The sequence below is a fragment of the Apus apus genome, chromosome 3, assembly GCF_020740795.1.
Source record: "Apus apus isolate bApuApu2 chromosome 3, bApuApu2.pri.cur, whole genome shotgun sequence".
Classification (NCBI taxonomy): domain Eukaryota; kingdom Metazoa; phylum Chordata; class Aves; order Apodiformes; family Apodidae; genus Apus; species Apus apus.
In genome coordinates this window covers 98,614,637-98,642,522 of record NC_067284.1, presented here as the reverse complement: position 1 = coordinate 98,642,522, position 27,886 = coordinate 98,614,637, and the positions used below count along the sequence as shown (strand labels likewise).

Sequence of the window (27,886 nt, the reverse complement as noted above, 5' to 3'; positions counted from 1 at the left end):
GCGCCGGCCCAGGGGCGGCCCTTCCCTTTCCGGGTCAGAGCTGCTCCGCACCGTAAGGAACCGCGGCGCTGCCGGGCTCCTCTGCGGGAGCGGCGGCCCGTGCAGCCCCCGCTTCGGCCGCTACTCCCCGCCCCTCTCCTTCCCCGGGCCTTCTCTGCCCGCGCTTCCCCCGCCACGCCGATGGCTTCCGCCTCTGCGCGGCGGGCCGCCCGCCGTCCCGCGCCCTCGGGCGCTGCGAGCCTGCGCGCTGCGGCGCCGTTCCTGAGAGGCGCGGCGGGCGGGGGGCAGGGCGCTGGGTCTCGGGCCCGCTGAGGGGGACTGGCTGCCCTCCGGCTGCCGGGGGTCGCCGGGCCGCCCCGGCCTCCTGAGCGACAGCAGCGGCTCATGGTCCGTGTGGTGCCACCGCCACTTGTGACCGTGTCGCCTGTGGCAGGGGCCGTGAGCGGCCCGCGGCCCTCAGCAGCCGCCCAGCGGCGGCTCGCCCTCGCCACCCCCGCAGGTCCCGCCCCGCCGCCGGTTTGTCCCCGTCAGTCCCTGTCGTGAGGCCAGGAACAGGGAAAGCGCGGAGGGCGGCCTGTCCCGTGGGAGCCCTCGGGGAGCACAGCCTCGTGGGGCGGGCCCTGCTGCCTGGCAGTGAGTGCTTGGTGCGGAGCCTTGTCCCCCAGGGGGTGGCGGTGAGGCGGGTGCTAGCACAGGGAGGCGAAACGTTCTGGCCTGTAAAGATGAAAGTTAAAAGGTTTATTTGTTTACATTAAATTGTGCTGTTGTTTACACTCGGGATTTCTGTCCTTATATCTGCCTAAAAAAGCAGCTGATGACTAGTGAAAAAATCTTTCTTCAGGGATACATTAATTAAATACCTTTATGCTCTGAATTCAAGCAGATTATCCGTAATGTTTTTCTTTTCTAACGCAATGAAAGGTTGACATTGAACAATGTGAGAGGGTTTTGTTTTACCTGATGTTCTGGCAAAGCTACATAAGGATACTTTCCTATATCCCACAATTACATGCTGAGCATAAACACCGCATGCAGCAGTCAGACAAGTGAACGGTGGCTCAACATTTACCGCTTTTGTAATGATTTGTAAAACATGCCTTAGTTTTGAAATTTAATCGCGTTTTTAATATTAAATATATTAGAATTTATTGCACATACTAGAATCATCCTCTCACTGACTCTCTAGGAGGAAGGAGCAAGCTTTGTCCTATGGCTGTTCCAAGAAAGGTGGCAGCTTTCCGTCTGCCTCCCCTGCCAACTGTTGGAGAGATTATAAAACTTTTTCGCCTTAAAGCACAGAAGCAACTTTCCCAGAACTTTCTACTGGATTTGCGATTGACAGGTTATATTTGTTATTATAATATTTTTAGCTGCTATAAAATATGTTATCCTGGTTTTCTTCAGAATCCAATTCTAGCTAAGGAGATGATGTTTGCATGATGATATTTGTCATGGTAGCTCAATGGTAAACCTTTAAAGACTTCTTTTGAAAGTAGCTTTAGCTTAGAGAAATTAATTCTACTTGTTAATTCCTAGAAAATAAGTTTCTTTATAAATTCTAGAGTAATAGGTAGAAACTGTTTCTTTATAAAATACGGCTTGTTGATTTAGAAGCAAAAAACAAGCCATAGTAGTACTTTTAGTAAGTACTATTGTAGTTTATAAGTTTGATTAAAAATGCGTGGTTTTTTCAGATTATTATGTATCATAGAAGGTACTGTATCTTATTTCTTTCTTGAATTTCTCTGAATCATGTACTTTAATGAAATACCTTTATAAGGATAAGTAGTGAAACTTTAGGACATGGAATACAGATGCTTACTTGCAGGAGAATAGTACTGCCAGTTTACAGATGACAGCTAATATTCTATTTTTATTTGGTTCTGCAATGAGCAACAATGTATATTAAAGACATTAAGCTGAAAATGATCTTTTTTAACCAGTCGAGCGTACCTTGTATGAAACATCCTGATTCTGTGCAGTTGAGCAGGCATGTGGTCATTTAACTGGGATGTGTCACTCTGTCTGTTCTGTGATAAGCACACTTGTGCTTTAACAATAAACAATGAGTTTATCTTAGAGAGCTGGATCTTTTGGAGAATAAAGGCTTACTATGTTCTTTTGCGTCTTGCAGACAAGATAGTGAAACAAGCTGGCAACCTGAAAAATGCTCATGTTTGCGAAGTGGGCCCTGGGCCAGGAGGAATTACCAGATCCATTCTCAGTGCCGGTGTTGAACAGCTCCTTTTAGTTGAAAAAGATGCTCGATTTATTCCAGGGTTGCAGGTACCATCTGGGGAATAGGCTGTATAATACAATGACAATACTGAGTAAGAACTTTATAAGAAAGTTTAAAGATTCCAAGTGTTTTGTGGAGATCTCAGCATTGAAAATAGGTTTGCTTCTTGGACTTAAATTAGAGCTATAATTTGCTTGAAGATGAAAATACACAGTGTAACTATTAATTGCTCCTGCTTTTTCATATGCCTTTTCTTTTGAGTAAGTGCTGTCTCTTCAGGGCCCAAGCCTGCAACTGGATTAAGGTTGAGACCTACCTATTTTTTTCAGGTTGAGATGTTTCAGGTGCTTGAAAAGTCTATCCATGCAGGTGAAATAGCAGTTAGAAGGCTGAATGTCATATCCTTTGTTCTTATTTTTAATTTTAATCCTAATAATTATGGTTTAAAATTGTGAACATATATCTCAATTTTATATAGTTTTATGTGGATTAACATCCAGATATAGCAGAATAAAACAAGCATTTATTTTACATTCCCCAAAAAAGCACTCTTAAACATTTGTTCATTTCTTTTGCAGTTTGTAGAGGTTCACCAGTCACTGTGGCATTTTTCAAATAGCATCTGCTTGTATTGCTACTAAGTTTTCATGTTTATGCAATTTGGCTGCATGAATCTAGCAAGAAAAAAAAGAGTCCAGAATCTTGATTGGCTGTTTTCTTGTGCCTTTGCAACCTAAAGTTATAGGAATTCAAAGGGATATATGTATATCACACTATCCTGTAGTAAATCAGCAGTGAAAATAAATAGGTAGTTGAGAACTGATACCATCTCTTTGTAGGGCAATAATAATGTAAGATACAAATGAATCTGCGCATGTCCTTAAGTCTGAATATGCATGTAACTGTCTTTGTAGGGTTAGTCACTGCTAATTTTCAGTATGCCATCTTACAAAGTATGAAAAACGTATGTTTTCACTTTCCTTGAGTGGTGGCAAACCTGCATTTTTGTTTTAGATTTTAAAAACTGTTTTTGGATTGGAGAGAATTTGAGATTAAATTATACTTACTGCAGTTAACAGAACTTTTTAAGTACTTAGACAATTTTTCTTCCAAAACGCAGCCACTACAACAGGTTTCTCTGGAAAAAGGTATATTTTTCAGGTCTATAATGAGCTTTTGGTATGTAATTATCTTTGCTAGCCAAGTGAATTAATGCTAGTAATTATTTTTAATTAGCAGCCTCTTCACAGTTGAAATAAATATGTCTGAATGAGGTTACTGAATAGAAAGATACTGTAAGTCTAACTGTGGATGCGAAAGAACAAGAGATACGTTGTATCCATTGGTGTTAAATTTGGAGTTGTTTTTTTACCTCCATGCAAGATGATCCATAACAGAAAGAATATTTCTTTTGTGATAATGTGGATTGTAATACTGTTTTTTTTCTGGTTTCTGATTAAAAGCTTTAATAAAATAAATTACTTTTAAAAGGTTTGAGCTTTGAATGACAGAAAATACCAGTTTAAAATAACAACTGGGGACTATTACTTAAAATGTCTCTTTAGACACTTAAAAAATCACTGATGTAAGGTGTACAGCATTTTTCGTTAACTGTTTTTCAGGCTGTGGGCTTTGTCACAGAACTTAAGTTGGGATCATCTTTACTGCAAAAGAGAAATCTAGTGAAGAACATATGTGTACAGAGTAACAGTTTACACAAGCTGAGAGTCTAGCAGTTCTGTCTCACTCTTAAAGAATCACAGCCTTCCTATGCCATATGCCCTAATAGTTGTTAGGCTGGAAAGATTTATGAGGAGAGAAAGGACTCTCTCAGACAGAGAAGGAATTGAATGTAAAATAGTTCCAGGAGCACCATTTCATTTATTAAACTATGCCCTTTATGTTTTTGTTGTGCCCTTTTGGTTGTGTGTATAGGATGAGAGGATCTGTATGGCTTCTGTGCTTGGTGCACAAGAGCTTCTGGAACTGCGTTAGCCGCACATACTGGCCTTAAAATGGAGAAAGTTTCAGTGGGTTTCTGGTTCTAGTTCAAATGGGAAATACACAACTGTGATGTTCTGCTCAGAAATTAAATGTTGTTCTCAATTACGTTAAGTGTGATACTCAAAAACCCCCTAACTCCTCTTAACTTGAAAACTATTATTAAAAAACATTATAACATACATTAAGCATCCATTATTGTGTAGGCAGCTGTTTCCTCTTATGCCGTTTTCTAACTTTATTGATCTTACCTTATCTTTCATTCCTGTTACAGCAATTATAACAGCCTAAAAGAAAGATCTGACAAATTTTGGCAGATGAGTGAATTTGTATGCCATATAACTGCTTGTGTAATGCTGAAAAATCCGTTAAGTGGTTTTGAGTTGAGGTTAGATTTATTTTTTCTCTTTGGAAATAATTACACTTAAAACATGTAGGAACACTTAGTTTTTAGTTAAGGTTGTGTTGGGTTTTTTTATTAGTACTGTACAGAAAAATTAGCTATTTTGATGGTAAAATCACCCCACTTCTACTAAAAAAAAATCATGCAAATATTTTGTGGTCAGGATGAGAAAGCAGCACTTTACTTTAGCAAAGAGAGCTGTAAAAGTTGTTTGCATCCCTGAAATATAAACATGATTTAGACTGAAGATGGAACTAACAATGGTGAGCAGTTTATTTCAGCGGATAAACCACTACAACTTAGCTGTTTATGGATTTGGATTTCTGTGCAAAAGCAAAATTGTTCTTTGAAGGATTTTTCATTATTCTGGTTTAGGAACAATAAATATCTGCAAATTTTGTCTTTGCTTATGAATTGAGCGTAGTGTCATACTGAGAAAAGTTATCACAGAATCAGAATCACAGAATGCCAAGTTGGAAGGGCCCTCAAGGATCATCTGGTCCAACTTTTTACTACAACACTAAAAATCTTAACTAATTGTAAGTGTGTAAGCTGACACCAGAAAAGGTCATCACACTACAGCTGGTTCTGAGTTTGCGTTTCAGCCTTTACTAAATACTTAGATGAACTGCAGAAGTGGAATAGAAAAGTTGACAACAAAAAGATACAGATTTTCAAGATTTTATCTGCTGCTGCTGGTACTCATTCTCCATTTTGGGAACTCCTTGGTTTCTAATGGTGTGAGCTCAAACTACTACAGGGAGTATTAAGAGGATCTTTCCCCCCTTTTTTATCTAAAATTAAAACTGAGTGTTCTGCAGCCCTGTGTCATATATGGCTAAAATTGGATAATAAACCCTACAGCTGTGGGGGAGACAGATGATCAACATGACCCTCAGTTCCATCAGTAATGGATCTAAGACCTTTTCAAAACCTACTGCTTAAGTCAGATAGGGTCCTGTTAGTGGCCCCAGGGTTTGTTAATTATCGTTTTTAAAGAGGCTGTTAGCAGTCCTCTCATATTTTAATTCCCTATTAAGAATTCTACAGCTGTGAATAGTAACATTTACAGAATTACACAATAATCTTTTTTTGTTAGTGTTTGCTTTTTGGAAGTATAGACTTAGTAATAGTATGCTCAGTTTTAACTGCTGTTGTGCTTCTTTGTATACTGAAGATAAATACATAGCAATAGTTCCATTCCAGCTATGGCTGAAACTGGGAATCAGTTTGGTTAATACTGTGTATTCTGTTACTTGCTTACGCACAGATGTTATCCGAAGCAGCTCCAGGAAAAGTGCGCATTGTTCATGGAGATATCCTGACATACAAGATGGAGAGGGCTTTTCCAAAGCACTTAAAAAGGAACTGGGAGGATGGTTAGTATTTTGATTTGGTTTATTTAATTTTTTAAGGCTTCTGAGTTAGTCTTAAGTGTGGTGATACAGGTGGAGTTCACTCAGTGCAGGTGTTACTCTCTTCTGGTACCTTTTGAAGGTAAGAAGAGAGAGAAGAGCTGTCTTCCTTCCTTCCTTCCTTCCTTCCTATAAGGAAACAGAGAATCATCCTCTTCTTTGACAAAACAGTGTGTCACATTGTCACAATCAATGTAACGTTCACTATAGTGAACATCGAGCAGCTTTGCAGTTAGTAACTTTAGAGTGCCTTGGCTGTACAATAAAGACTTTTGGAAGGTATAAAAGCAAACAAATGGCGTACTTTATTCATAGCTTCTTGCTCTTTCTGAAGAAGCTGGAAGCCACCCCTGTTGTTCCACTGAAGAAATTTATGTAACTTGCTTTGAAACTTTTAGGAAATTTATCCTACAAACATTTTTTTTTTCTTATTGTTTTGGTTGCAGTTGCATGTCTTTGGCAAAAGTAGAATCTAATCAGAGATGTGGGATTTTGTTTTTTTCTTTTTCAAACCTGAGATTCCTGTAGGATTTGATTTCACCTTCCTTTTAAGTCACATCATATTATTAGATAAATCAGAGATGACCTCCTGGGTCCCTTTTCTAAATTCCTTAATTTAAGGTAGAATCACTGACTGCAGTGCCTGAAGAGCAATAAACTGCTTTCTGACTTAGGACATAAAAAACCAATTCAGCATTATGTTCACCTTAAAAAATTACATGCCTTTTTGCATCATTGCAAAGTGTACGTGATTCACAAAAGAAAGCTAAGAGCAAATTTATGTCTGAAGGTGTAGCGCAGTTCTTATGAAAATCTAAAAGGCTGGTGGGTTTCAGAAGGATACTTAGCCATCTCTGTTATGTGTCCTGTTCCAAATATACCATAAATAGCAGAGCCTAAGAAATGCATAATATGTGTGCCAGAAAATCAGCTTCAATTTGTTATTATCATCTCTTATTCATGTTAGTCAGTATGTAGTATCTAGGAAACAACACACTTGCTTTTTTTTGTCCGCTTCTATTGCACTCCTGCTCTAAGACCTTTTGATTTCAAAGGATTCTATGCAGGAGAGCTCTGTCCAGTTTGAGCTAGATGATAGTTTTGGGCATTATGAAGACTCGGTAAAGTGCCTCTGGGAGTAAGGTGTTTGACAGAAGGATGAGTCTGGCTATTTATTCCATACCTAATAGTTATAGTTTCAAATAATGGAAGCACTGATGCAGCTTTGCTGTTGTTGCAGTTTTGCTATTTTGAGTTCAGCTTGAGATCAGCTGAAAAATCCGCTAGAAATACTGATTTATTCAAATGTAAATGAGAACCATACTTAACCACTTTTTTCCAGCTAATTACTGAGAATAGTAACACAGTTTTGTCAGTGTAAGACAAATATAAATGGAAAGGCATAATTTTGGCATGGCATGATAAGAACTGTTTTCATAATTTGAGTCTAGGTCGATTATGTTCCTGTCTTTCTTTCTTACATTTTCTTTCATGGCAAAATCTTATCCACAACTTTCTGACAGTTGTTCTTCTTCCATAAAATGTTAACAGAGCCACCAGATATACATATAATTGGGAATCTGCCCTTCAGTGTTTCAACTCCACTAATCATCAAATGGCTTGATAATGTTTCCAAAAAGGACGGACCTTTTATTTATGGCAGGACACAGATGACATTGACTTTTCAGAAGGAAGTTGCAGAGGTAAGATGTTAGTGCTTTCACAAAATTTTACAGATGCTAAGTTGAAAACTTTTTTTACTTTTACTTAAACCTTTTGCTTAAAACTACAGAAACAATCTTAGTTAGCTTTAAGAAGAGAGGAAAGAGTTGGTTCAATTTTTAGTTTGTGTGGCTATAAATTATGAATTTTAATGTTGAGTTAATAATCTGCTCTGATAGTTTCATGGCAAAATTTGTATTTATTTATTTATTATGAAGGGATGTATTTTCTTGAGGTGCTTAATCTGTTCTTTTATGAAGTCTTGTGTCTTCAACATGAACAGATTCCACAGCACTCTTCTGTTTTTCAGTATGTCTTCTCTCACATTCATTCATGCACCATTTCATCAGTCTGTTCTTCCTCACCTTTCAGTCATCTGAAGAAATACACTAATAGTTATTTTCTTTGCCCTCTTAATAAAAAATATTTTTTTTAAAAAGGACATCTTCTTGAAATAAGGAAAAATGGAAGGTTAACATTATTTTCAGTTGTGATTAAACATGGAAAACGGCGTGTTTGTTAAGACCATGGAAACTGGCTCTGGCTTTTTTGAATTCAACTTGATATTGGAATTATTAATATATTGCTGCCAGTCTCGTGTTTGTAAAAAAGGCATCGAGTTCTGTCACAGCAGGTCCAAGAGCAAACTGAGATTTTATTTTGTCTCTATAGTTAGATTCGCAACGAAGTCCAAACTGATCTGCTATGTAGCAGTGTTAATTGTAGATCAGATGATACTAGGTTGACTTACTCCACAATTTTTTCGGACTTAACTGTTTACTTCTGTTGCCATTGCATGAAACATCACAATACAGTGGCTGGAAGACTTTTTGCTTTGTATTTATGAGAACCATATGGCTTCTTACCAGTATCTCACTTGCTTCAAAAAAAAAAAAAAGGAATTGCACTTCATTCTGAAAACTGAATTTCCATCTAATTAACTTCAGTGTTCATAAATACCTGGTTTTATGTGTGCAATCTAGATGTGTGTGTTGTTTTCTTTTTAATCTTCCAAAGTAAGCTTTCTAATAGGAAAAATTTTTTTGGTAAGTAATTTTGTCATCATGATTTACGCATGTGACTTGTCTGCTGTCATTTTTGGGGGTCATAGAAAACCATATTGAGCTTTCATTACTCTAGCCCTGCAATCAAGATTCAAGACAAGTACTGCAGCATTTCCAGTAGGTGGCTGTAAAGGACACCAGGGAAAAACATTTGGTATTACATAAATTAGATTTCTTAATTCAGTTCTGAGCTCATGTGGTTTCAGGCATTAAAAATTCCAAATCCCTTTTCTTCATGTCATTTGAGATTAGACCTTGTTGCAAAATATGGGTAAAGGACTGTGATGTAAAATGCAAAGTGATGATGTGTAAGATGCAAAGTTTTGTGACAGCAGTGAAAAATTTGGCCTAGCACTGCGTGAGAGCATAAATATGCTCTGTCCTTTATATAGCTGTAACCAGCTGCATACACCATTGGTGACATGCAGATTACAGTGCTGCTGCACTCAGCACAGCCCAATGAGATGCAAAATACCATGCACTCTTAGAATGCTTAGAAGTTAGAAACACTGTGAAATTGAGTATGTTGCTTAAGGTCATGAACGAGTCAGTGTTAACTGTTGTTAAGTTTACATTCTGGGATCTTTTTATTCTTTCTAGGTCTTATTAAACACAGATCTTCCACTGAGGACAACATTTTTCATAGTTTCTCGTTTGCATTTCCATAATTGATTTGACATAATTAAAAATTGTTTGAGAGAAAGTATATTGTATTATGGTTAGGAGAAAGGATAATAATAAAAATCTGTTATTTTTTCTGGCTTGCTGTTAACCATTGTAATTTAGCACATACAGGCCTATTCAGTACTAGGAAATAGAGAATGGTGTAATGCAGATAATAAATAAGTTGCTACTGCTCTTTAATGTATCTGTGGATTTATATTCTTGAAAGAAAAATGTCATATATTCAAGTAGTTTATGTCCTCACTGAATGTTTCTCAGCTAAGAGAGAGCTAAATACCCCAGAAAGTCTCAGCATATATGCTGTAAGCTCAGCAGAAGGGTAAGATGCTATCATGGAATGGAAACATGCTTTATAATCAATCAGGATAACTTGATTTTAGCAGTAAGAAAATAAACCAACATGCTGTATTGTTTGTGATCATGTTTAGTTTTGCTAGTATAACAGGTAGAATATACCTTTGCCTTTCTTGCTGGTGGTAGTTTCCAGCTTTTCTGTTTCCTTGTAGCACAGCTACAAATGATATGAGTTATGTCTATAATATAAGCTATTACTACACACCACTCTGTTCCAGTATGATTAAATTACATTGATTGAAACTGTTGTCAAGAACCAGGAGTTATGTGGTGTACTGAATTCTGAGGCCTATTAAGGAGGATAAGGCCAGATACCCACAGCAGTAGGAGTGACACTTTTGAGCAGATAATTTTGTCTCTCTGTAGTAAAATTTATACCATTGTTATTTAATTTGTGGATAAGAATTTTCCCCTTGCTCCAGATTTCTCAGTGCTTCACCACAAACCTGCCACCTGGGCTGGGTACTTCCTGTCCCATTTCCATTAAAATGAGTCATATTTTGGTTTAAATAGAAGAATCTTTATCAATCTCTAGTTTTAAGTAAAACTGTGCAGAGTGAGTAGATTGCCTGAACTGCTTTTTCAACAGGAATTGCAGGCTGGTAGGAGAGGTGCTAAATTCTTACATATCAAGAAGACAGACAAGTTAGAAGAGCAGAATACTTAGTAATTTTGTATCTGACACTGCTGTCTAATTAGAACACTAGGCAAAAAGTGCTAATAAAGTGGAAAATAATTCATATTTTTGAGCAGCAAACAAAATAAAAGTTACCATTGTATTTTCATAACTGATACAGCTTAAATATAAATATTTATGTTATTAAAAAAAAGTTGTTTTGCAGAAATGGGCTTGTCTACTAGAATGTGTTTAATATGTATTTGTGTGGTCAGCTTTGCCAGTCTAACTCTTTATGCAGGTTAATTCCTGTCACAGATTTTGGAGATTCATTAATAATGGAGGTTTAATACACATTTATGAAAAGCACACTGACATGGTATAGCTTACTGAAGAACAAACCAATAGTTGTTCCTGAGGTAATAATTGAGAGTGGTTGATAGTGAGCAGCATTTGAATAGGTGTGAAGTCCAGGTTTGACTTCAGAATCTTTGTTTTGCTTTGTGCCTTGCTAAAATTTTTATAGTGCATGCAAATATGTTGCCTAGTAAGCTGAATTCCAGCATGATTTCTTTCGTGCAGTTTCAGATGCTTGCCATATTTTGAAAGCAGGTCAGGTTACAGAAGTATGGGGATGAACATTTTATCAGGGGCTGCTGTGATAGAACAAGGGGTAATGGTTTTCAACTAAGAGGCAGTAGATTAAGACTAACTATAAGGAAGAGATTTCTTTACAATGAGGGTGGTGAAACCCTGGGACGGGTTGCCCAGGGAGGTGGTAGATGCCCCATCCCTGCAAACATTCAAGGTCAGGTTGGACGGGGCCCTGAGTATCCTGCTCTAAGAAAGGTGTACCTGCCCACAGCAGGGGAGTTTGAACTAGATGACCTTTAGAGGGCCCTTCCAAACCCAAGCTGTGTTACGGTCCTTTTCTATGAGTATTTTCTCAGTGTGTTTCTGTTCCTTGAGCAGTGCCATACACAAGTATGTTTCTCCTGATGTGGTTGAAGTGGTTTAAGATGTTAATGCCCAGAGGTGGATGTTGTTACGTTATCCCTTCTGTAGCTGAGAAGCAGGAGCTTGACTGCATGAAACTTGTTAGATTGTTTTTGTGGGAAGCAGAGACTGGCTTGTTTGAATTGGCACTAGAAAGACTACAAGCATTGTCATTAGTTCTGTTTCATTTCCACTGGAGAGGTTAAGGAAGTGCATATCTGATTGCATTGTTATATTTCACAGCCTGTTTTAGTTTTGTTTGGGTGTTTTTCAGAGAATAATCATGGTCACAAATATTTGTTTTGAAACCTGCAATCAGAATAGTTTTAGTTTTCTCTTTTGCCCATATACAATGATTTTGACATTCTTTAAGGTCTGCAGAAGTTTAAGGAGCTCTTTTTCATGTGCATTTGAGTGCAAGACTGAAGTGGTAAACTGGTATGATGTCTTAGTGAAATGCTACTGTATTGGAGAAAAAAAATATAGATAAACTGGAGATAAACTTTGATATGAGTGCTTAACAATTAATTGTGGTTTTTTTAATTTATATTTCCCTTTGATTATACTGAAAATAAAGCCTTAATGTACCTGGCCACTTGATCAATTCAGTTTCACTGATTTATATGTTTTGATTCTTCAATAGAGGCTTACAGCTAATCCAGGAGGGAAGCAGCGTAGCAGACTGTCCATCATGTCTCAGTATCTCTGCACTGTTGAAAACTGTTTCATAATTCCAGGTCAAGCCTTTGTTCCAAAGCCAGAGGTAAGTTCTGTTGTATTTCTTTGGTGGTTTTTTTGTTGTTAATTTGTCAGTCAATAAATATCTGATTTTCAGTAAGGAAATTAGGTGCTCGATGTCTCCATAGTACAACTTGGGGTGATGTGATATTCCTGTAATCAAAGCATACTTGCTTCAAGAGGATGCTTTTCTTTTTGGTTCCTCAAAATTTGCCTCTGACCTTCAAGCCTATCTGCAAAATCAGTGTACATCTTTGGGTGTTTCTGGAAAGAGAGATTGGGTTCTAATGACAGGATAGTCTGCTAGGATTATACCATCTTTGGAAAGCCTGCTGTTCTACAGTTTGCACTTACAAATGGTTTGGGAATTGTGCTTAGAATATTTGATGAGTCTTTTGAAAGACCCTGATAAGTAAAACTTTTCATTTATCATCTTTCTCAAAGATCTGTAATTTTACCATTTCTATAATCTTTTCACTTCACCCTACTCATCTTTAGCATGTTTAACTCCCTCCTTTTTGCTATAGCACTTTATCACCTACATCCTACTGCCTGTTAAAAAATGTAACGATCTTGTCTCACTCATATCTGCTCTTGAGTGAGTAGAGAAGTCTCTTTGCTGTCCTCTTATCTACTGCCGCTCTCTTATTAATAGCCATGATGATTACAGAAATCAAGAATGAATACGTTAAAAGTGCATTTTAGACAAGAATTTAACTTAGTTTTTTTTGTAAAAATGTGTGCCTGGCATTAAGTGGGGTCTTTTTTTTATTCCTGAATGCATATGGAAATCTCCTGTTCTGTTTCAGAAGTGAAGCGCCTCTTAAACTGGTTGGGTCAACACTTCAATTCATCTCCCGTCGCCATTATCACAGTCTTTCTCTTGGGCTTTTCACTCTTCAGCCTTATCTCTTGAGAACTTCAGGAAGGTCATACTCCTTTATCACAGTGAATTTTCAGGCCTCTATCTGGGCATATTCTGATGATGGTTTAAAACTATTAGTATTTTTTAAGCAAGGAGCTGTTCAAACATGTTAAATTATTAGTCATGACAGCAGTCTGTTGTGAAGAAAAATGACCATGCTGAAGCCATCTTAATTAGTTGCTTTGTGGTTTTGGGTTGTGGGGTTTTATTTCCTGCATCCTAGCTAAATGAAAAATAATTTCAGGATGTCACCTCACTTACAAATATGTCAAATAGTGTTCAGAAAGGCGAAATTCCAATTCTGTGGTGATGGTTTCTCAATGGCGGAAACAATTTGAGGACATGGTAGAGCTAGTGTAAACAAAAGTCATGTGCAGACTGTGTCTCAGAATTGGAAAGCTATAACTGATATTCCCATTTTCCTGTACTGAAAAGGCCATAGTTGGCTGAGAGGTAACTCATAGAGCTGTGACAAACATCTTAGTGTAAGCAGATCCTACAGACAGTTCTCTGTTGAATAAAAAAGGCAGTACCACTAACGGCAAGCCTGTTTTTATTGAATATATTTATTTGAGTTAAACAAAATATTGCTTATATTGCAAAAGAAGAAAGTACAAATTTTTCAGACAGACCTGGCACCTGGTTTCATTATATTTTGTTTTCTTCACACTCTTGTTGTAGGTTGATCTGTTTTGCCCATGATTTTTTAGCTCTAGAGTGGCTTGTGGCTTTAGATATTACTGTTTCTGATAGAATCTTTGTTTCCTTGGAAAGTTCTTGAAACATATTGTGGATGAAGTGGCTCGGTACTTGATTTTTATTTCATAGGTATACAAAGAAGTTAATGTACTTCTGTACAAAGTTCTAGGAAGAAAAATTTGATGCTTATGTAACTGATGAATGCAATTACTGCCTTTTTCATATGCCCTCCTGTAAAAATGCCTTTGGTTCTTATTTTACAAATGTTTAAATTCAGGTACCTAGCAATGATCACAGCTTAGTGTCGTGTCAAACCCCTTACTAGAGGTGGAGATGCATATTTCTGGGAGTGAGTTGTTTGCCTCATTTGCTGAATGAATGAACGTTATTTCAACAATACCTATGAGTTTTGAGACATAAAAGACCTTTGGTTTATGGAATGGAATGGTGCTGCACAGCATTGTGTCTCGAGCAAAGGATATGTTACTTTTTGGTTATAGTTAAGTCTCTGCAGTACTGAATAGCTGCTGATACTAGCATTACAAAACAAGTTCCTTGATGAATATGTAGGAAACTCAAAATACATAGCAGTAGTAATACAAAAAATATGCAATTCCATTCTATGTATATGAGAATAAATACTCTTTATGTAATAGATGCATAAAACATTTTAGTCCCTCAAATGCTGTTACAGAAGATCCTGCTTTTCCCAATAAGCTGTACATGCAGTGTTAAGGCCCCTCCCACACAGTTCTAGTGAATTTTGGCCTAATAATGTGGAAAATTATATAAATGTGTAAAATAAATAGCAGTTGGTTTTGTTGTAAGACTCATCCAGCATTATCATATTCTTAAATTTAAAGACCTGTATCATACTGCCTTTTCATTCCTGTACCTATGCTAGCAAATTAACATCAGTTTGATTCGTGTTTAGGGAAGCATTTAGGAAGAACATACTCTGTCAATGACCGATACAAAACAAAATCTGTGTGTTGAAAGAAAAGGTTAAAGAATCTAAGATTTTAAATCCAAAAAGGATTAAGAAAATTAATTTAAATTAAGAAGCTATCTTTTTATCACTATTGTATATTACATTTCACAGTAATAGAATTCATTGGAGAGGTCCCGTTACAAACCCTGCTGAAATAATTAAAAGTACTTAAAAAGTTATTTTAAAAGGGCAGGAGTGGAGAAGATGGTAAACAGTAGCTAATTATTTGACCTGTTAAAAGCAAGTATAATCCAGAACAGTTCTGGATTTTTCTGGAACATAGATATTTATTTTGTATCCCATGTGTTACAATTTGTTGATGATTTCATAGTCATGGTTACATTTCTGTTGTTGTACAGTGTGTGTTGATAGATTAGTAGCAATTGTGAATGCCCAGGAGACGTTTCTTTAACAATAACAAATGAAACCCACAGCAGGTGGCAGTTGGGGGATTTGAGAGCCATTTTTTTTGCAAGATCTGAACGGTACTGCTGATTCTTCAGCCTGTTATGCAGAATATACAATACAGCTAAGGTTTGGGGCTGTGGGCTTTCATTGTGGGATTTTTGTTGGTTGGTTTTGGGGGGGCAGAGGGGAGGGCTTAAAGGAATCTAGTTGCCAAGGCAAATGGGAAATGAAATGAAAGGCAGATGCATCTCTTAAAAACCATTGAATTGGACAGCTTGGACAGACATGGTGGGGTTTTTAATCTTATATCATAATTAAAGATAAAAATTATAAATATGTTATGAAACATTTTATGTTTTTGATAGCCTGATTTGCTAAGTAGAAAATAGTTTTCTTTGCTGTAACAAGCCATCAGGACCTTACTTGTACTGCCAGTTATGTTGTAAAGAAGTTCCTTTTTCTTCAATAAATGTTCCTTGGAAAGTGAGAAGCAATTATTTGAAAATCAACAAAAAAGTACTCTTGTACCAGACATAAGCATATTTTCCTACTCAATTCTTCTGGTGGATGCCACTATAAATTTAAATACTTTGCTTAAATATAATTGCAACACAGGTGTAAGAAAATTTAAGTGCTATGTTATACATTCTTTGAAATAATCAAATTACACTTAGCACAAAACCAAACAAAACCGCCTCAATGGATAGAAATAACTATATTTACACATAGTCCTTCAGGTTGTAACCTGCGTAGCTCTCTTGCTCTGTGGCTGGGAAATGGTGCTGCTTTGGAGGGCAAATCCATGCTCCTGGCTGCTTTTTGAAACAGGAGGTGCAGAAGATCACACCAGCAATAAGCAGAAACCCAGCTGAAATGAATCCTGCATAAACTGCTCCTCCTGGTTCATGTTTACTGCTCTCTGGAATGTTCTCGTCCAGAAAACTTGAAATAATTTCTCTTGTGTACCAGGATGTTGGTACTAATCCAAAGATTCCTGCAAGAATGAAGCAGACTCCTCCAGCAAAACAAGCATGACTTTTACTGTCAGAGTCCCCTCCCAACTTTGTGCATTTCATTCCAACTGTAGTGATGCAGATCCCAAAGGCTGATAGGATACAAGACAGTACCATGGTGGTCCGTGCAGCCTGGATATAGATGGGGAGTGACAGAACGGAGTATTTCAGGGTACAGCTAAACATCCCAGTGCTGTACCATGTGCAGTCCATCCAAAGTCCTTGCATCTGTGTTATAGCTGTTATGATATTTGGACCAACATCTGCATTTACCTTCCAGTTTGGTAGCAAGGTGGCTGTGATATCTCCAAAAACACCGAACAAAGCCAGAATAAAAGCAAAGAACTGCAGACTTGCTGATGCCATGATGATTATCTCCTGTCACCTTTGTCTGCCGATTTCTCTTGTAAATGAATGTCACTGGTTGGTAGCTTCGTAGCCAAGGCTGTAGCCCTCTGTAATAGGGAGGAAGCAGGGGGAGGAGAAGTGCAAGAGGGAAAGAAAAAGAAACTGGCAAACAAAAAAGCTTGCATTTAAAATTAGAGCTATCTGAATGAGTATCTGAACATGACCCTGCAGCAGATGAGAGCAGCTGAGCAGCTGTACACAGGGTACTTGAACATTAATAATGGCAAATGGACAGTGTTTCAGAATTGCATGTAGGAAGAAGCTGCTGCCCTTTCATATGTGATTACAAGCCTTCAAGCAAAACCTATTTTACTGGAGTTGTTTTTGGTAGGAGTGTACAGCTTGCAGGCTTAGGAGACAAATATATGTTGTAAATTGAACACTAGAAACTTGCAGATTAGAAGTCAGTGAGGAAAAACACTGCAGTAGAAAATATATTTAACTCTTCAAGTACCTTCTTTAGGTGTGTTGATAGCTGCAGTCAGCTCCTGTTGACTACTTTATAACTGTCAATACTGATAATATCTTTTGTTTAAAATATGGTTAATGGTAGCCCTCTAATTCAGTTATTTAACTATTGTCTATTCTTTTGTTTAGTAACTGTTATGAAATGTCATGTTTTTGGAGGAGAATAATTTCATATTTTTTTTTTGCAGTATTTTCACAATTAAATCACATGGCTTTCCTAAATCAGTATTATATTTTCAGTCAGGGATTCTCAGTCCTTGACTTAGAGCAGAAGTATTGAGCAACACACAAGAGTGTGGTTGGCTTTTGTCTATAAAATAAAATACTGCTTTTAACACTGATATGGAACAACTCAGTTGTGTAAGTGCATTTAGTTTAATCAGTCACTTACCTGTCTGAAATAATTTGCAAATTTGCCACAAATTGGCAGTTTAAAAAATTAATTTAAAAACCTCCCTGCTAGTCTTGTATAGAGAGTCAAATTTCATTTGACAGATGAGAACATTTTAGGCAGTATTTCATAACAGTGCACCTGGGAAGACAGAATTGTTGCTGTTACGTCAGCTGGACTGTTGGAATAGCAGATGAAGAAAGTTTTAAAACCTCTCGATGAGGATCAGAAATGGTGTCCTGCCTTTTGAGTGTGGCTGTATAATTGCCAGGTTTTGTCTTTTTATCAGAGTGGTGAAGAGTGGTCCTCAGACTGCATTCTGCTTTCTAAGACATTCTTTCTAACTATGAACAAAAATATTAAAATTGTTCTTCAGCAGTATAACTTGTTTTGAAAAGCCATAGTAGTAGAGGATAAAGTTGAAATAAGTGTAAGAAAGTATCTGTAGCATTGTGCTCTTATTTCAATTCATTGGGAATGAATTCATGTAGGACAATAAGGTTTTGATCGATATGTATTGTACCAGTCTCTAGTGGTTTACATACCAAGTAATCCTTTAATTTATGTATTAGTTCTGGTAATTGTTCAAGGAGGTGCTAACTACCTAGCATACATATACTAAGAATGCTTATAGTTACGGTGAGTATATTAACAGCTACTGATTTTTAAAATCTTATATCAAAGACCTGCCTATTTCCAAATCCCTTCAGTTTGTTCAGGTTGTGAAGAGCTGCTTTGGCAAATACATATAATTTGCTGTATGGGGCCCATGGGAAAGACGGTTTAACTTCCCTTTATAGAAGGAGCGAACATGTCTGGATAGCTCAAACCTTATTCAAAAGCATATTCTGGAACAGCTAATTAGGATCTTGAATCAGCTTTTTTTCTTTGCTTCCTTTTTAAAATTTCAGCATATATAAACATGTAAACAAAAATGCAAGCAATAATCATACATTACATTTAAAGAGATGAACCAAATTAAAAGCTTGATAAATTCAAGTATGAGCACTGCAAGTGTAATAAAAAATACAGTTATGTTTCATTCTTGTTCATGTTGCACTTACTGCTGGTTATGAGGTCTGAGATATTTTCTTTGCTGTAGATGTCCTGGAGAAATGCAGTTTCTCTTGAATGAAGCTATCCTTTCTCATATAAAACTGCATTGGCATGTACTGACAAATTTCTTGGAATGTTGTTTTTTTTTCTGTTCTCTACAGCAAGTGCATTACTGCTGTTTGTTCCCTCTGTTAGTTCCATCTACCCGAGAATAAAGGAGTACTTTGTTTAATGAGTTTTGTTTGACAAACACTGAGTAAGGGAAAGCAAAGAGATTATGGAGAAAAACACATGAAGGCCCTTAGTCCTAAATACATAATGATATCCAGGTTCTGTGATGAAAACTGTGAACAGTGATTTAAAAGGAGTAAAGTCTGGAGAATGCAGAAACTCTTGTAGACTTACGGATTTGGGAAGGGGCAGGGAAGGGGTAAGGGAAGAGTGTAGGTTTCATTTAAGTTGAACTGAGAGCCAAAGGATTTTGTTGTTTGTGGTGGGATTTTTTTCATTGCAGATAATCTTATTAAGAGTTTAAATTTCCTAGGAGAGAACTATGCAGTCTAATTTATAATAGGAAGAGCAGGACATTTCTGTTCAACTACAGATTTTGCTTAGCTCTTCTTGATAGTCTTAACCTTCAGTAGGTCACCTTAAAACTCATTAACTTTGTGTGAGTCTTTATAAGAGAATTAATAAAAATGGCAACTGCAGCACATGGAAGAAGTAGCTCTGACAAGTTGGTGTGTGAAATCAAGAAGTTAGGAGAAAAGTCTTGCTAATTGTAGCTGTGATACATCCATAGGTTCTGTACCTGACTTCTGGTTTCCTGTGATCCCGTTTGTGAGCCTAGTGTGAATGGAGTTATTACAAAGTGGTTCTTACACAGGGATTAGATTATTGCTCTTAGTGCAGTGGCACAGTTATTTTCTGCTGGAAGTGAACCAAAATGAAAACCTTGCACTGGAACAAGATTGCTACGAGATACACAAATCTGGTGTTACACCTAACATTTGTCTGTAGTAGACAGATGAAATGCTGGCACTGAATACTTGGTTGGTCAAAGTGCTGGCTTAGAACTATGTGAGTAGGTTCTCAAGCAGTCTGTTTCAACGAAGTTGTATGTTCTGCTTAGGTTACTGTTCTCTATGAGTATATTACAGCTTGAAAAGGGGTCTGTGGGTTTGCTTTTCATACAGCCCTGGTGCAAGATACATGCATTGCCCATCATGAGAACTTCATTGTCAATAATTAGTAAAAGTTGTCTCATTTCAGCTTATTCTGATGTAATGTTGATTTCATCAAGCAGACTCCTCTGAATTAAATTCTGTTCTGTCTTGTGTTTCTCCTACCCTATCGGAACGTAAGCTTTCATTGTACAGATACACTAGAACAGCAAGGGGTGAATAATTGCTGTCCTCTTGACAATTTAGAATGTATCAGTTGGATAATTTCCACATTTATTATTATTTAATTATTGAGTATTATTTTGTAAATATTTCTACCATACTTAGTGGGAGTAAAAAAACAAACGTGTTGTTAATAAAATTATCCACAAATTAACTTGTGTATTTTAAGTACTCTTGTGTACTATGCTGGCTTTCATAATTCTACTCTCTACTATATGCATATGAAAAAGGTTCAGGACAAATAGCATGTATAATTTGAAAGGAGTGGCCAATTACAAGTGAAACACTTTCCCCTGCATCTGTTGCTATAGTAACCCAGCAGCCTTCCTGGGCTCCAAAGAAAACAGCATCTACAATGGAACAAATGCTGAGAAGTGTTGTGTTTTGTTTCAGAAGCAGAAATTACTGCCCACTGGCCTTGAGATTGCAAATTGAGCTGTTTTTCTCTTAAACTGTACACTGCCTTTAGAGTCTAGTCTTTTTTTCTTAAAGATACATTTTCAACTCCCAAAGAGCCCTCTATCTCTGCTACAAGCAATTCTGCAAACCTGAGGTGACTATGAGATCCCAAAAAGTCTCTGGTGGTTTTCTTATCCCTAATTTTGTGGGTGAAATACCTTGTTTTATTTCTTGAGAAAAACAGATGTATAAATAATCCCCTAGTATTTCTGTATTAAAGAGCTGGTTAGTCATGTGAAGTATGTATTTGCCCTGTTCAAAAAGATAAACTTTTCTGACACTCAGTGTGAACACAAGTTTTTGCTGCATTCCTGTGGTCTTCTTGACAGGAGGTAGCAGCAACCTGTGGCAAAATTAGAAGCTCTCAACACAATTCAGAAACTGCTTTGGAAAATATATCTATGCACATTTCACTGCAGATTCCATGTCAGTTTTCCTTTGTCACATAATTTTTTAAAAAGTTATTGTGTCTGTACATTTTAGTAATTAAAGTATTTTTTCTGTCTTAGACTTTTGCTTTCAGAAGAGTGGGAAAAGTAGAGGAAAAAATACTATCATCTGTAACATATACTTGAGATCAGCAGTACTAATACTAGAAAATTGCTGTTTGTTTTTTTTTCATCAGCACCATTAATCATTATTTCCTTTCTCTAGCCAGTCTTTTCATTCAGCTTCATAAGTTCCGTCTACATGAAGAACTTTTATTTAAATGTCATAATTTCTGATGAAAGCAATACAGTACCTCTACTGTTGAAGCAGTTGTACTGAGTAGGTGTACTAGCTAGCTAAGCTGTTCCACTTAAAGTACTACATGGATGGTTAACACATTTGTGCCGGAAGAGTATGTCCACATCAGTGGTTACTATGATTTAACTGCTTTTTTCAAAAGCCACAACCAACCAGTTTTGGTTAGTGCAGTAGAAAAACTCCTCTCATTTTTAAGTACTCTTTTGCTATGAGTTTTCTCAAACAATTGATACACTTGCAGTGTGCCAAGAACAGAAGCTACTCTTTGGTCTGAGTGTATCTTTTATTTCAGTCAGAAGTAGAACATCTTCAATTTAGCGTCACATAGAATCTCTTTGATGACTGCCAGTATTGATTTTCAGACCTTTTAAAAGGTGGATGATTGTTCATCATATTGGCAGATTTTGTTAATAAGAGGCTGAATATTTTTTAAAGTCTGGCACTTAAATGTTTTGTAGTCGTTCAGTACCAGTATTTGTAAAAATTGCACAAATGCTCCATGTGTTCCTCCATAGAATGTTCCTAGTGTTAAGATTTAGTTTGGAAGATGAACTGCTTTATTCAGTGCTCTCCAGAATTGGATTTTTAGAGCAGCCTGTATGTTGTACTACAGAAGTCTGAATCCAGGGCATTTCTATATTATACAGTATCTCTAGAATTGCAGGATATATGTTATGTGTTTTATATGTATATATGTGTGCATTGAAGGAATGATGTTACTTCATTATATTTTCAGACACTGGGAAAGTGATCATTCTATGAACCAAACTGATTAGAACTACAAAAGAATAAAATAAGCTTGACAGAAAAGAATTGTAGAATCATTTAAATGTAATTTTGTATGACTTGTGATACACAGTGTAACTCTGGTTTGTATGGTCACTTGAACTGAATTCAAGCTTATTTCTACCTACAATTCCTTTAAACAGACTATAATTTTAAAATCTTAGTATGCAGAAAAGTAATTCCTTGGCTACCATTTTAGAAATGCCCTAGAGCAACAGAAAACATACAGGGAATGGGTTTGATTTCTAATTATAATACCAATTTTCTCCAACTGCCCTTCAGCCTGTATATTGAATATTGTCTAATTTGTGTATCATGTCAGAATTGTCTTGTGGATCTGAAGAAATAAGTGCTAATTACTTCACAGATTACATAGTTGTTGTTATAGATGAATGAAGGGCCATGGGGAAAAAAGTACTAATGGCATGTGAACTAATTGGAAATATGTAGATAACTAAGACTAAAATTCCCTAGGGCCTTGAAAGATAACCCAAGTCTTTATATTCCAATACTGTGACATTAGTCACTGCACAGCTATGTTACCTGTCACAATAATGTCTTCCTGTGTTGTGCCTGTTTCCTGATGTCTAGCTGGTTAACTTAGAAATAGTGTGTCTCAGAGGAATACATCTACTAAAATTTTTCTTTCCTTTCTGCATAGGTGGATGTGGCTGTGGTGCATTTCACTCCATTGGTGCAACCGAAAATAGAGCAGCCATTTGAACTAGTAGAAAAAGTGGTTCGAAGTGTTTTCCAGTTTAGAAGAAAATACTGCTTCCGTGGAATCGAGTAAGGACCTTTAATGAAAAATTCTCAGATAGTGTTAGTGTAAATGCATCAGCTACTGAATCAGTTGAGAACCACTAGTAGCTATACATTTGATTTTATTCCTCCCATTTTAAATGTCATAGTTAGTAAGATCTTTCCATTTCAGAATTATTTCCAGAGACAAAAATATGAGATTAATCTCTTTCTCCTATAATTATATAATTACTGTGCATTTTTGTTACTGCAGTTGAAGTTGTTAAAATTACTAGGATAAGCTGGTGATCTTTCTAATAGTTTGTCTGTCACAAACAAACAAACAAACCTCCTCAAAAATATTACAGCATTTGTTGGTTGAATTAAAAAAAAATAGTCTCAAAATTCAGAACCAAAGATGGTAACATGGAGGAGAGACAACATCATCTGTGGGAAGTTTTACTTATTTGGCTTAATGTCAAAAGGTCAAATTCTTGCTTCTGGTCTTGCCCTTTTACCAAGTTCCTACTGACTCTTTAAAAATCCCCATCTCTTACTGAGGGAATTATTAGTTCTCTAACTGATGCAAGAAACCTGCAGTTGTTCCACCAAGGATCCTGTTAGAACTCCAGCATTGCCTCATGTGTGACTTGGTATGGGGAAAACCCAACATTCAGCATTGTAGAATGTGTGACAGAGCTGCTGTTAGGACTAGAGGCACCCTGTACAGCTTGGGACAGCTAAATTCTGTGGGCATGGTTTTGGCCTTGATGCTGGGTAGAATTACGGTGCATGCCACCTCACTGAACTACAAGCCTTCTATGTCACTATTTTAAAGATGAACGTAGAATTTTACCTCTAGTTTTGTTGTGGGTTTTTTTTTGCTTGAGGCACTGAATGCTGTTGCTGTCTGGGATACAGGCATTTGTCCTAGAAAGAGTATCGATTTGCCTGTGTTAAGGTTCGAGAATGCATTTGGACATGGCTAGAAAATGAGGTATCTGAGTTCTAGATAGGATTGCGTTTGATTCAAAGAGTTGGTTGGGGTTTTTTTGTGAAAGAACAGTTTCAGTTGATAATGTAAACAGAGGGTCCATGCAATCAGCATGTCTGTGTTACATGGAATATTTTTGCCGAAGTTTAAAAAAACACAAACAGCTATGGTGTAATCTCAAATTGCTAATAACTGGGCTGCATTCTTTTGAGGCAAGGAGAGGGAATCTGAACTTTTGGACATGGCATATGCCCTAGCAGCTTATCATACTTTAGCCTTTAGGGTGCAGCCAGGAAACACAATCCTCTTGATTCTTTAGCTGACCTGAAAAAAACAAGTTTGGTCTATAATAATGCTGTTAAGTTTGTTATAAGGTATCTGTCTATCACATATACTGTATAAAAACAAGATAATAGAATTTGTTTACATTTGTGTGTAAATTCTGGGATCTGAGACAGACATGGGTCTGGAAGATTAAACTGTTAAGTCCATGAAGGAAAAAATATTGTAGTTTGCATTGCTGTTCATGGACATGCATAAGATAGTTCTTATGCATAGTCTGTATATAAAATGTGATTAAACATTTTTGGCTCCAGATACATCTTTTAAGTACCAAATCAAAGGAGAGAATAACTTAATGAGGGATAGCAAAATAAAGATTAATCCATTTAAAACTTGATGACCTAGTCACTAAACTACTGGGGACATTTTTGACTGATGCCTTGAGTAAAATGTACTTTAGACCAGGTTGTTCCCAGAAGTTCCATCCTCCTCTTGTTACTTTAAATCCTTTCTTAACTTCGTATTCTGTCTGCCCACCAAGAGCCAACTATCACTTACATGAAGCCTTTTGATTAGCTTGTCTAGCCACCCTGCCAAACACAGCTGGAGTCTTGGGCATGGGTGTTTCTGTTATTAAATGAAGATTTTGTAGGTCTTGTGTATGTATGACAGAGGCAGATAATTTGAAAATTTAGATGCATATCAACCATGTGCCTTCCTAGCCTGTTATAGACTGTAGAATACTGCTAATAAGAGCTAGTCAGCTAGTACTGTCAATAGTTTCAGTTTTGTAGTATGCCTTCCAAGATCACTTGAACTAATACTATGCATTAAAATTTGGGGAACTGTAGAGATCTAACCACAAAGTAAATTAACTGAAACAATTATCTGTGCACAGTGACAGAGCTAAAAACAAAATCTGGGATTCCTGGCACATTTCTCCAACTTCTAAGTATTAGAGAGTGAATTATAATAAATACACCTTTCCTTCTTCTTTTTTCTGACATTCAAATTACAGTATTAATGACGTGATAACAAGATCTTTCCCATTGGAATGAAGCACTTAGCCTGAAAGAAACTCATATGGTTGGAATCTGATCTGTTTTGCACAGTTGTTGTTGCTCTGTAAATATGAGGCTCATTCTGAGAAGGCTCTGTGACTGTATCCGTACCCAAAGCTCTTTTTAATGTTAGCAAACATACACATATATGCATGTGTTTAATGTACAATGTATGTATATACTTTCCTATGTTGTTATAATTTGCATCAGCAGAGAAAAGGCTTGTACATGTTGCTATTTGCTTAGATAATGAGCTATATATTAAGAGGGCCTGGGCTAAAATAATGACATACGAATAGTAAACCTATACTAAGTAAATTCCCAAGGGGACCCTGTTACTCTTAAGTGGAACTGAATTGTCTGCATTTTTGTCTTTTTCCCCACACCTTTTAGGACCTTGTTTCCTGAAAGTGGACGTTTGAAAAGAACAGAGCAGCTGATGATGACAGCAAATGTTGATCCAACTCTGCGTCCTTTTCAGCTCTCCATGTCACAGTTTAGAAACCTGTGCAATACATACAGGAAAATGTGTGATGACGACCCAGGTCTTTTTGTGTACAATTACAGAGAAGAACTACGGCAAAAAAAGAAGAAGAGGAGTTCACCTAAAAGTACCAATCAGCCTGAACACACTGAAGAAGAAAATCAGCTGTAATCAGCAGTGGACTGATTTTTAAAAGAGATTTCTTTAACTCCCTGATTGAGAGGTGTTGATTAAGTAAAAAGAGGTTTATATAGTCCTACATCTGTGCAGGTATGGAAGAAATACTTTGGAGAAAGTGGTGGAGAGAGAGGGCTTTCCCATTTTATTTATTAATTCCATTCAGCTGTAGACAAAAGTGAAAGAACAGCCCAGTTACAAGGGGCCTACAAGTTCTTTTTACTTCAGGGGAATGGCTAGAACACATACTAAGAACGTGGTATGTTATGAGACGTGTCATTAAGTTAGCATACTTCTAATACAGTTGAGTTTTGTATGAAAGAAAGTGCATTATTGAAAAGTAAGAAAAAAATATTTTTCATACTTTAGCATGTAAGATGGTGATTGGTTTTTTTGTGCTCTTTTCATCCTGGAACAACCATGCAGAGTAATTTAGAAAACAGAAGTCAAAACTCTTGTATAAATATACTGAAGTGACAGGGCTAAAGGAGGATAAAGTGTGCAGTTTGCCTCAAGGCCTACTAATATTCTTCTCATTTATGCAAAAGCAAAGAATTGGGGATGTACAGCTTCAGCAAGAAAAGCAGCATGATAAAAAGTAGAAAACATGGCTAAGTACAATACTTATTTGTCTTTTACTGTACAGGGTAGTAGAGAAATAAAAAATACAGTCAAATAAAAGATTACAGGCCAAGCTTTGTTTCTGTATTTACACATGTATAAAGTATAAACAGCATCTTGAAACTTACAAAAATGAAATTTCTGCACTATTGTGCACTGAACCACATTAAAATAACTTAATTCTGCTTTAAATAAAGCAAAAATGAAAACCAAAGAAATAAAATGCCCAAGGTATGGAAAAATTTGTCTTGCAATGCTACTTCCCATTCTAATCCCCTCTGCCACTCACTAGAACCTTTCACTGTACTGAAAATACTAATGAGGCCATCCTTCCGTTCCCCTCCCCAAGAACACTACATCATCTTACTAACTGCTTGAAAGGAATGAACTAATGTACAGACCTTGGCCGACTTAATCTATTTTTGATCCACAATAAATTAAAATAACTTAAGAATCCTTTACAGCTGTTTTTATGGAAAAAAATGAATTAGTGCACAAAATCAGAGTAGTTTTCCTGCAGCTTCCTTGAATTTAATAGTTTTAAAGCAAAGTAGGTTGGCTGAATTTTATGTGGACTTCAAATGAGTATTTTAAATACAGTGCTTAGCAGTCTAGGATTTCCCATGCCTCTCCACAGCTTCATAAAAACAGTCTTCGTTAACTACAGATGTTAAACTCTGGACACTAAATTCTCTCTCTAAAATAGAGTTCAGGTCCAGGTTTGCAGCATCAGAGTGACTGTCAAGGGACTGGTGACGTTCTTGCATTGCCATTAATGTTCCTCTGTTACGTTTTGTGCTGTTTACTTTTCTCTTCACTGGGCAGAAGTGGCCACGCACCAGCTTTGGATGCTCTCCTGTCTCAAAGCTATCTCCTTCCTCATTTTCAGCAGCCTGGTCCCGTTCAGAGTCAGTACTCGGTTCCTCGGAAATCTTCAGCCGTTGGAACTGTATTTCAATGTCTTTCGTAGGGCTGCCCTTCTTTAGGCTCTGGTAGTCATCATCATCGTCATCATCACTGAGAATATCAGATTCTTTGACAAGAACACTAGAGAAGTCAGATGCACAGCTGTCTACGTGTTTATTTGGAGATGAATTTTTGGGCTCCTGAATGCTCTCCGCAGTGTGGCAGCTGCTGCTCTGAGTACTGCTGCTCAGGCTGCACTCATCAGAGTCCTGGAAGGTGCCTTTCCCTGGGTCACCGTTCCACTCGCTGCTGGGTGAATTCTTCAGTACCTTCAAGGACCTGGTGGAAGCTGTGCAGAGGAAGAAGGCAGGCTTATTTTTACAGCAAAACATCAGCTGGTTATACTGGCTGTCTCAACAGCCCACTTACAATTACACTGAACATAGTCTCGTTTGATCATCATCCCAGGTCAGATGTGTCAACATTCTGATACCAACAGTGCAATCCCATGTCAGAGTTTTCATTCCACCTACCCCTGGGCTATATTCTTGCCTTCATGAGACATGGATACAAAATCCTCCAAAAGCTGTAGTAATAATTTGGGCCCATCTGCAGGAAAGCAAGGTTGATT

The 27,886-nt window shown here is 37.2% G+C and overlaps 3 protein-coding genes across 10 annotated transcripts in view; 1 reads left to right on the top strand and 2 right to left on the bottom strand.

Annotated features, from left to right (window-relative positions):
• TFB1M (transcription factor B1, mitochondrial) lies at nucleotides 1-26,591 on the top strand. 5 transcript variants are annotated; one of them, XM_051613432.1, is made up of 8 exons: nucleotides 1-52; nucleotides 1,187-1,342; nucleotides 2,135-2,286; nucleotides 5,914-6,022; nucleotides 7,610-7,761; nucleotides 12,138-12,257; nucleotides 22,651-22,778; nucleotides 25,461-26,591. In XM_051613432.1, exons 2-8 carry the CDS (start codon nucleotides 1,210-1,212, stop codon nucleotides 25,720-25,722), a joined length of 1,056 nt encoding a protein of 351 aa, XP_051469392.1. In that variant the 5' UTR covers nucleotides 1-52; nucleotides 1,187-1,209; the 3' UTR covers nucleotides 25,723-26,591. The 5 variants fall into 5 exon arrangements, with proteins under 5 accessions (XP_051469392.1, XP_051469391.1, XP_051469393.1 ...); XM_051613431.1 differs by lacking the exon at nucleotides 1-52 and adding an exon at nucleotides 146-633; XM_051613433.1 differs by lacking the exon at nucleotides 1-52 and adding an exon at nucleotides 146-644.
• On the bottom strand, nucleotides 15,337-16,658 carry CLDN20 (claudin 20). Its single transcript, XM_051613436.1, has one exon. It carries the CDS (start codon nucleotides 16,632-16,634, stop codon nucleotides 15,975-15,977), a length of 660 nt encoding a protein of 219 aa, XP_051469396.1. The 5' UTR covers nucleotides 16,635-16,658; the 3' UTR covers nucleotides 15,337-15,974.
• Nucleotides 26,412-27,886, bottom strand: part of TIAM2 (TIAM Rac1 associated GEF 2) — a 140,239-nt gene continuing 138,764 nt past the window's right edge. For all 4 annotated transcript variants that reach the window (XM_051613430.1, XM_051613427.1, XM_051613428.1 and 1 more), the window contains one exon: nucleotides 26,412-27,604. In XM_051613430.1, coding sequence (XP_051469390.1) covers nucleotides 26,961-27,604 — 644 coding nt within the window. In that variant the 3' untranslated portion in view covers nucleotides 26,412-26,960. The remainder of the gene's footprint in view (nucleotides 27,605-27,886) is intronic.

Excerpts from the sequence above, each read along its gene's own strand:
- CLDN20 (XM_051613436.1), bottom strand. The coding sequence starts at position 16,634 with ATGGCATCAGCAAGTCTGCAGTTCTTTGCTTTTATTCTGGCTTTGTTC.
- TFB1M (XM_051613432.1), top strand. The coding sequence starts at position 1,210 with ATGGCTGTTCCAAGAAAGGTGGCAGCTTTCCGTCTGCCTCCCCTGCCA. Across the intron at positions 12,258-22,650 it reads CCTTTGTTCCAAAGCCAGAG|GTGGATGTGGCTGTGGTGCA; the intron begins GTAAGTTCTGTT and ends CTTTCTGCATAG. Across the intron at positions 22,779-25,460 it reads TACTGCTTCCGTGGAATCGA|GACCTTGTTTCCTGAAAGTG; the intron begins GTAAGGACCTTT and ends CACACCTTTTAG.